The sequence below is a fragment of the Chelonia mydas genome, chromosome 6 (assembly GCF_015237465.2).
Source record: "Chelonia mydas isolate rCheMyd1 chromosome 6, rCheMyd1.pri.v2, whole genome shotgun sequence".
In the NCBI taxonomy this organism is placed as follows: Eukaryota; Metazoa; Chordata; order Testudines; family Cheloniidae; genus Chelonia; species Chelonia mydas.
The window spans coordinates 577,092-585,763 of record NC_051246.2 but is presented as its reverse complement, the minus strand read 5'-3'; the positions used below and the strand labels follow the sequence as shown (position 1 = coordinate 585,763).

The 8,672-nt window shown below is 66.1% G+C and overlaps 2 protein-coding genes across 4 annotated transcripts in view; both read left to right on the top strand.

The window, feature by feature from the left end:
* The first annotated feature begins 400 nt into the window (after window positions 1-400).
* On the top strand, window positions 401-3,276 carry LOC114020693. The gene is made up of 3 exons (XM_037901468.2): window positions 401-803; window positions 1,788-2,102; window positions 2,742-3,276. The coding sequence occupies exons 1-3, from the start codon at window positions 746-748 to the stop codon at window positions 2,927-2,929; spliced, it is 561 nt and encodes a 186-aa protein (XP_037757396.1). The 5' UTR covers window positions 401-745; the 3' UTR covers window positions 2,930-3,276.
* A 4,255-nt stretch (window positions 3,277-7,531) lies between these two features.
* LOC122466143 (CD276 antigen-like) overlaps window positions 7,532-8,672 on the top strand; it is a 99,578-nt gene continuing 98,437 nt past the window's right edge. For 2 of the 3 annotated variants that reach the window (XR_006291451.1, XR_006291450.1), the window contains exon 1: window positions 7,549-7,943. The gene's annotated coding sequence lies outside the window, so the exon portion shown is untranslated. Of the gene's footprint in view, window positions 7,944-8,672 lie in introns of all 3 variants that reach the window. The other variant, XM_043548277.1, reaches the window with a different exon arrangement.

Here is an 8,672-nt window from a genome sequence, read left to right as displayed (position 1 = left end):
CCCCCCCCCCAGTGCTGGCTCAGCGAGTCCTGTCTCTAAACGCGGCCTCGGCTCGGAGCCAGCTCCAGCCGGCCGCCCTTAAAGGGGCCAGAGAAACCAGAGCCCGCGAGAAGGGGGCTAGACGGGGCTGTGGGGCCGGGGAGCTGGCTTGGGGGGTGGGGGGCTGGGTAGATGGGGCTGTGGGGGTGGGGAGCTGGGGGTGTGGGGGCAGGCGGGAGCTGGGTAGATGGGGATGTGGGGTGGGGGCAGGGGGGCTGGCTGGGGCTGTGGGGGTGGGGAGCTGGGTGCCTGGGGGTGTGTGGGGCTGGCTAGATGGGGCTGTGTGGCTAGATGGGGCTGGGTAGATGGGGCCGGCTGGGGCTGTGGGGCTGGCTAGGTGGGGCTGTGTGGGGCTGGGTGGCTAGATGGGGCTGGGGGGTGGCGGGGGCTGGGTAGTTCTGCCTCCCCCCAGCTCTCGCTGCCATTTCCTGCCATGTGCCCATCTCCGCGTCACAGCCCACAGCTCGTCCGCTGGTCACTGCCTCCCGCCCGTTTCCTGCCCCCGGGGGCCCCTGGGCTCAGAGCCGTGCGCGGGCCCCACTGAGTCAGCCGGGCAGGGGGCAGCGGGAGCCGGCCCCACGGGGGGAGCTGTCGGGCCAGGCTGGCTGCAGACTCAGGCAGGCGTCGCCGCTCCCCTGGCCGGGCGTCGCCGGGGCCGGGGCAGCCCCTCCCCGGGGGCTGCGTGTGGGGCGGGCGCTCGGCCGCGATGCGCCTGGTGCTGTGGGTCGCCCTCCTGCGGCTGGCGGCCGGCTCCCGGCAGCGCGGTAAGGGCAGGGGGCGAAGCCTCCGTGTCAGACGCATGGAGCTGGCAAGATCCGCGGGGCAGCGGCTGGTCCTTGCTCTGTGTGTGGCTGCGTGTGCAGCGCCCGGCACCCGGGGCCCGATCTCGGGCGGGGCGGGGGGCTGGGCGGCGAAGGGGCCCGAACTCGGGCTGGGCGGGGGGGCTGGGCGGCGAGGGGGCCCGAACTCGGGTGGGGCAGGGGGGTGGGCGGCGAGGGGGCCCAATCTCGGGCGGGGCGGGGGGGCTGGGTGGCGAGAGGGCCCGATCTCGGGCGGGGCGGGGGGCTGGGCGGCGAGGGGGCCCGAACTCGGGTGGGGCGGAGGGGTGGGCGGCGAGGGGGCCCGATCTCGGGCGGGGCGGGAGGGGTGGGCGGCGAGGGGGCCTGATCTCGGGCGGGGGGGGGGTGGGCGGCGAGGGGGCCCGATCTCGGGCGGGGCGGGGGCTGGGCGGCGAGGGGGCCCGATCTCGGGCGGGGCGGGGGGCTGGGCGGCGAGGGGGCCCGAACTCGGGCGGGGCGGGGGGGTGGGCGGCGAGGGGGCCCGATCTCGGGCGGCGAGGGGGCCCGATCTCGGGCGGGGCGGGGGGGTGGGCGGCGAGGGGGCCCGATCTCGGGCGGGGCGGGAGGGGTGGGCGGCGAGGGGGCCTGATCTCGGTCGGGGGGGGTGGGCGGCGAGGGGGCCCGATCTCGGGCGGGGCGGGGGGGTGGGCGGCGAGGGGGCCCGATCTCGGGCGGGGCGGGGGGGTGGGCGGCGAGGGGGCCCGATCTCGGGCGGGGCGGAGGGGTGGGCGGCGAGGGGGCCCGATCTCGGGCGGGGCGGGGGCTGGGCGGCGAGGGGGCCCGATCTCGGGCGGGGCGGGGGGCTGGGCGGCGAGGGGGCCCGAACTCGGGCGGGGGGGCCTGGCCAGCGCCCGGCCTGACAGGTCCCCCAGGGGCGTCTCCCAGCTCTGCCTCTCCTGCCCCTGCCAGGTCACTGCCTGGGGGGCTGCGAGTTCTGGGTGGAGCAGCGCCCCCCGTGGGCTGCCCGGCCCGAGGGGGCGTCCCTGGAGATGAGCTGCACCGTGGAGCCCCCCCCGCCGCCCGGGGCCCTCCGGGCCAGCTGGCACCGGGGCCGCCTGGCGACGGGGCTGGGCCAGGCCCGGCTGGAGAACGGCTCCACCAGCGTCCTGAGCACCCGGGCCCTGCGGGGCCACGACTCGGGCGTCTATCGCTGCCACCTCGTCCTGCTGCTCTCGGGGCAGCCCTGCCTGCTGCTGGGGCCTGGGACCCACCTCCTCGTCACAGGTACCCTGCCCCCCGGCAGTCCTGCCCTGCCCCTGTCTTCCCCTTCCCTGCCCCCCGGCAGTCCTGACCTGCCCGTCTTCCCTTCTCCGGCCTGCCCCCCGGCCGTCCTGCCCTGCCCCTGTCTTCCCTTCCCCGGCCTGCCCCCCGGCAGTCCTGCCCTGCCCCTGTCTTCCCCTTCCCTCCCCCCTGGCAGTCCTGCCCTGCCCCTGTCTTCCCCTTCCCTGCCCCCCGGTAGTCCTGCCCTGCCCCTGTCTTCCCTTCCCCGGCCTGCCCCCCGGCAGTCCTGCCCTGCCCCTGTCTTCCCCTTCCCTCCCCCCTGGCAGTCCTGCCCTGCCCCTGTCTTCCCCTTCCCTGCCCCCCGGCAGTCCTGACCTGCCCGTCTTCCCCTTCCCTCCCCCCTGGCAGTCCTGCCCTGCCCCTGTCTTCCCTTCCCCGGCCTGCCCCCCGGCAGTCCTGCCCTGCCCCTGTCTTCCCTTCCCCGGCCTGCCCCAGTTCTGCCCTGCCTCCATCTCCCCTTGCCCCAGCTCTGCCAGCGCCCCTCACTCCCGACCCGCAGCCCCTCAGAGTTGTGGAGACAGAGCTGACCGGGAGGAGATCTCAGGATGTCTCTCTCTTTCTCTCTCTTTCTCTCTCTCTCAGGTCCCCCTGCTCAGAACACGACCTGGCCCGGTCTGCAGGAGAACACAACCCGGTCCGAGCCCAGACGTCGAGGGCTGCCCCCCCATCACTGGACCATCCGGCTGCTGGCGCTGGGAGCAGGAATCGTTCTCACGGCTGCCGTTGTGCTTTGCCTGCCCAGGAGGAGGGGAAGGGAGAACCGGGAATGAAACCCGCTCGACTCGGCTCCTCTGGGAGTTTGCCTCATTTCTGCTGGGCTGAGAGGAGCCTCGTTCAGAGTCGAAATGGCACTTTCAACCCGGGATCCCTCCTGCCCTGTCACCTTCTACTCCTGGGGGGATTCTGCACCACTGCGCGCATAATTCATGGGCTGCACCTAATTTCCTGCCCCCCGCAGAAAATAACTTATGCCTGCAGTTCCGCCTTTTGCCCACCAGGGGCCCCTGTGGCGCTAGAACAGAGCAGCTGCTCGGAAGAGAATTGGCTGCCCGCCCATGGGGCCAGGTCAGGAGACGGGATATGGGGGGATGGACGGTGTGGGGCACATGGAGCTGCTGGGGGGGGTCACAGACTGGGGTTCCTAAGGGTTATTGGGAGAGGACAGACTGGGGCAGGGGCTGAATGGGAGTGGAGGGGCAGGGCCATGTGGGGGAAGGGAGGTGGCTGAGTTGGGGCACAGAGACATGTGGGGACAGCGGGGAGGGGCTGCAGGGACACAGACAACATGGCGTGAGCTCTGCCTAGCCTGCTGGGTGGCCCATTAGGGACCCTCAGCGACACAACTGACCCACAGAGAGACGGCAGACACGCCTGGGGACTCAGCCAGGTGTGCAGGGCCCTGCCTAGGGACAGAGCTCTGAGGTGTTCCCAGGCCACGGGATGGGCAGCTTGTCCTTGGGACACAGAAAGCAGAGACCACATGGCAAGAGATTATAAAAGGCAGCTGCTGCTCCTCCATCTTGTCTTCAGTCCTGCGTCTGGCCTCTGGAGGGACTTTGCTACCCTGAAGCTTTGAACCAAGGACTGAAGGACCCGTCCCAGCTGGGGATGTTCTCCAGAGACGGGATTTGAACCTGCCGCTTATTCCGTCACTGCTGCAAGCCTGAGCCGAGAACTTGGCCGTCACTGGATGGAATTGATTCCATTGAACCCGTTCTAGCTCTCGTCTCTATTTCTTTCTTTTTCTGAATAAACCTTAAGATTTTAGATTCTGAAGGACTGGCAACAGCGTGGTTGGTGGGTAAGATCTGATTTGTATATTGTGTCACGGAGTGTGGGGGAGTCCAGGCCCTGCACCCCTCTTCCTAGGATTCACTGAGACTCTCAGCCAGCCAGTAAAACAGAAGGTTTATTGGACAACAGGAACACAGTCCAAAACAGAGCTTGTGGGTACACCCAGGACCCCTCAGTCAAGTCCTTCTGGGGGAGCAGGGAGCTTAGACCCCAGCCCTGGGGTTCCCTGTGTTCCTCCACCCAGCCCCAACCTGAAAACTAAACCCACCGAGCAGGTTCCCTGCTCCAGCCTCCGTCCACATTCCTGGGCAGAGGTGTTACCTCCCCCTCCCCCTCCTGGCTCAGGTGACAGGCTCTCAGGTCTCCCCTCCCCAGGGCACATTCCCAGGGCAACACTCCCCCCTCCCTGCTGCGTCACATCGTCACAACTCCTTCTTGATGGCCGCGTAGTTTTCCTCCCGGGTAGCAACTTCTTGCTCAAGTCCACGATGGGGTGTCTCTCCCCCTTTTCATCCTCCTACATTAACACCGCCCCCAGTCCCGTGTCGGAGGCGTCGGTGAACACCACAAAGGGCTTGTCAAAGTCTGGGTTTGCCAGAACTGGGCCACTGACCAGAGCCTCCTTCCATATAACAGTTCGAAAGGCGAAAATCCGGTAGACTCCTGGGGCACCTCCCTGTACGCGAACAGCAGGTGAGGTAAGTACTTGTCCCAATCCCGCGGGTGCTGGTTCATAAAGGTTTTCAGCATCATCTTTAGCGTCCCGTTAAACCTCTCCACCAGCCCATTGGACTGGGGGTGATACGCTGAGGCCCAGTCGTGCCGGACCCCACATTTCTCCCACAAGCACCGGAGCAGGGCCGACATGAAGTTGGAGCCTTGGTCTGTCAAGACTTCCCTGGGGAACCCCACTCGGCTGAAAATGGTCAGGAGCGCATCTGCCACGGTGTCTGCTTCAATGGAAGCGAAGGGCACTGCCTCGGGGTAGCGGGTGGCGAAATCTACCACCACCAGAATGTATTTCTTCCCCGCCCGGGTCGTCTTGCTGAGAGGCCCCACGATGTCCATGGCCACCTTCTGGAAAGGCTCCTCTATGATGGGCAAAGGTCTCAAAGCCGCTTTCCCCTTGTCCCGGGCCTTCCCCACCCTCTGACAGGGGTCACAGGATCGGCAATACTGCCGGACCGTGGTAAAGACCCCGGGCCAGTAAAAGTTCTGTAGCAACCTCTGCCGGGTGCGCCGGATTCCCTGGTGCCCTGCGAGGGGGATGTCATGGGCCAGGGACAGGAGCTTGTGGTGATACTTCTGGGGGACCCCCAGCTGCCTCCTGATCCCACAGGACTCCCCTTCCCCTGGGGGAGCCCATTCTCGGTACAGGAACCCCTTCTCCCACAGGAACCTCTCCTGGCAGCCTCTCCTCATGGTCTGTACCACACTGAGGTCGGCCAGGTCCCTGAGCTTCCGCAAGGAGGGATCTTTCCTCAACTCGGCCTGGAACTCAGTGGTTGGGGAAGGGATGGGGCCCGGTTCCCCCTCAGTGGCCAGGTCTGAGGCCTCCGCCTCGCTGAGCCGTGCCCCTCGGCGCTCCCTCCCCACCAGGGTAGGGTCCTGTGCCTCCGGTGTGGTACCCTCCCCAAGGGCAGGGTGCAGTGCCCCTCGCCGGCTCTGGCTATGGTCACAACCAGGGCGGTCTGGGGCTTGCTTGGCCAGTCCTCTAGGTCTCCCCCCATCAAAACTTCAGTGGGCAAATGGTGGTGTACCCCCACATCCTTGGGGCCCTCCTTGGCCCCCCATTTCAGGTGTACCCTTGCCACGGGCACCTTAAATGGGGTCCCGCCCACCCCCGTCAGGGTCAGATAGGTGTTGGGCACCACCCGATCTGGGGCCACCACCTCGGGCCGGGCCAGCGTCACCTCCGCCCCCGTATCCCAGTATCCATTGACCTTCCTCCCATCCACCTCCAGGGGAACAAGGCACTCTCTCCGGAGGGACAGCCCCGCGCCCACCCTGTAAACTGAGCATCCTGAGTCCGGAGCATCCGGCCCTCTGGCGGGGCTGGCTGGGGGTACTCTTCCCTCCTGAGCAGGTGGTAAACTGGCAGCCCCCCTTGCCTGGGTCGTCTGCCCCTCGTCCAGCTGGGTCCCTACCCAGTTAACCCTGGGTAGGTTGGGTCTGCTCAGTCTGTCCCTGAGCCCGGGGCACTGGTCCCGTACGTGGCCTCTCTGGCCACAGTGATAGCAGCTCAGGTCACGTTGGTCCCCTCGAGCGGGTCGGAGGGGCCCGACACCAGGCGTTCCCCTTGGGAGGGGGTTCTCCCTATTTCCCCGCTGGGAGGCCCCATGGTGACTCTCTCTCTGCATCGGGGGGGGCCTGTTCTTTTGGGACTCCTCCCGGCTACCCCATGACCGACTGTTCACAAACTCGTTGGCCAGCTGCCCTGCGTGCTGGGGGTTCGCGAGCTTTTTGTCCACCAGCCACAGCCTCAGGTCGGAAGGGCACCGTTCATACAGCTGCTCCAGTACGAACAGGTCAAGCAGGTCCTCTTTAGTTTGGGCCCCCGCTGTCCACTTGCGGGCATATCCCTGCATCCGGTTGACCAGTTGTAGGTAGGTGGCCTCAGGCGTTTTACGCTGACCCCGGAACCTTCTCCGGTACATCTCGGGGGTCAGCCCAAACTCACGGAGCAGGGCCTGTTTGAACAGTTCGTAGTCCCCTGCCTCCGCCCCTGTCATTCGGCTGTACACCTCCACGGCTTTGGGGTCCAGTAAGGGGGTGAGGAACTGGAGCCTGTCTGCAGGGTCAACCCTGTGCAGCTCGCAGGCATTCTCAAAGGCCGTCAGGAAGCTATCGATGTCCTCCCCCTCCTTCCGCTGGGCCAGGAAGCACTTATCAAAGCTCCTTGCAGTCTTGGGTCCCCCCTCACTCACCGCAGCCGGGGCCCCACTGCTCCTCAGCCTGGCCAGCTCCAGTTCATGCTGCCTCTGTTTCTCCTTCTCCTGATGTTCCCTCTCCTTCTCCTCCTGCTCATGCTGAGGCTGCTTTTCATGATCCTCCAGCTCCCTCATTTTCCTCTCCCTCTCCCATTCCAGCCGCATCCGCTCCAGGGATGGGGAGCTCCGCCGGGAGGATCCCCTGATGGCTGCTGGGGTCAGGGTACCCTTGGTATTCGCTGGGCTTCCCCCAGCCCCTCCCCCAGGCCTAGGTAGGAAGGGTCTCGGGGTGTCCTGGGCAGCAGTCTGACCCCTCCCAGCCTGGTCAGGCCCCAGGGCCCATGCTGCGTCCCCCGGGCGGCTTCCCTCCGGGACAGGGATCGGGTCATCCAAGCGATCCCTCTCCTCCAGCTGGGCAATCAGCTGTTCCTTGGTGGACCTCCCGATGTGCAGCCCCCTCTGCCTGCACAGCTCCACCAGGTCGCTCTTAAGGCGTTTAGCGTCCATCTCCCTGCTGGCCACTCGCAGGCCGGGCAGCTTTCCACGGTTTCCAGGAAAAGCCCCTAGTGTGCCAGTCCTTCTTGAGGTCACCACCTCTTTGCCAGGGTCGAGCTGCAGACTCCTCCGCCCCTGGGACCACTCGCTGCTGTGTGGGGGCCAGGGGGGAGCTCCTTGTTCTGAGCCTGTTGGGGTCATGCTCCCAGATCATTTCCTGGCCCGTCTGGGACCCAGGGGCTGAGCCCGAAGCAGAGAATCCGGCGGAAGTCAGGGGAGTCCCACGAGGGCCATTCCTCATTTCTTCTCCGCCCTGACGCGGGCTCCAGCCGATGAAGCAGAAACTGACATAAACAAGAATTGCAGAAGTTTTATCTTTCCTTCGTTTCCTCGTTCCATGGTCGAGCGTCCTCGGAGGCAGGGCCGGGGCATCGGGCCAGGAGCTCAGGGCAGGGTTTCTTCTCCACAGCCTCTTTGCAAGGAAACGGCTCTTGGGGTTCCCTGAAGTTTTGCCTCGAAGGCTGCGAGTCCTCCCGTGCCGGGGCAGGTCCTGCCTTTCTCCCAGGTGAGCGGCTCCGGCTCCTGAGTTGGGCCAGTCTTGGGGGCGTTGGGCCTTGTTCTGTCCCGCACGTTCCTCGCCCAGCTCTACGAACCAGCCCCGCCTACAGTTTGTTCCAGCCAGGGCCCCAGATTCCCTGTGTCTGCGCAGGGCCAGGGGGTGTCAACCCCCACCCCTGCCGATCCCAGGGGGCCTGCGCCCCCGGCTTGCCCCGTTAGCTCTGTGCGGCCACCGCGCCCTGGCCCGCCAAGCCCCAGGAATTCTTCTGTGTGGTCGGAACGGGGTCGGTGTCGTTTCCCCTCCTGCCTTGGCTGGAGTTTTGTTCCAGTTCTCGGGGCCGCGTCCCACTCCGGCCGGGGGAGTCTCCGGGAGAGGCTTGGGGAAGCCCAGGCCGGTCGACAACAGGGGGTGAGGCAGGAACCTGGCTGGGCCAAGGCCCAGCTCACGGTCGGAAGCAGCCCCGTTAAAAGCGGGCCTGGCAGAATCCAGTGCGGCCTTGCTCTCTCGTTGGCCGACAAGCTCGCTTAGGTTTACGCATTGTTTCTGATTTTTACTTAAACCTCTTTATTTCAATGTTCAGTTGTGCAAAATTATAAGTTTTAAGCATTTTAAATGTTTGTATCGATTTTCAAAGTTCCTGGAAGTTGTGGGTGGGTCAGACAGTCATGACCGGACAGTAGAGGCTGAGAGTCCGAAAAGGAAAAGCTTCGTACCCGTGTCACATGCCTGGCTGTG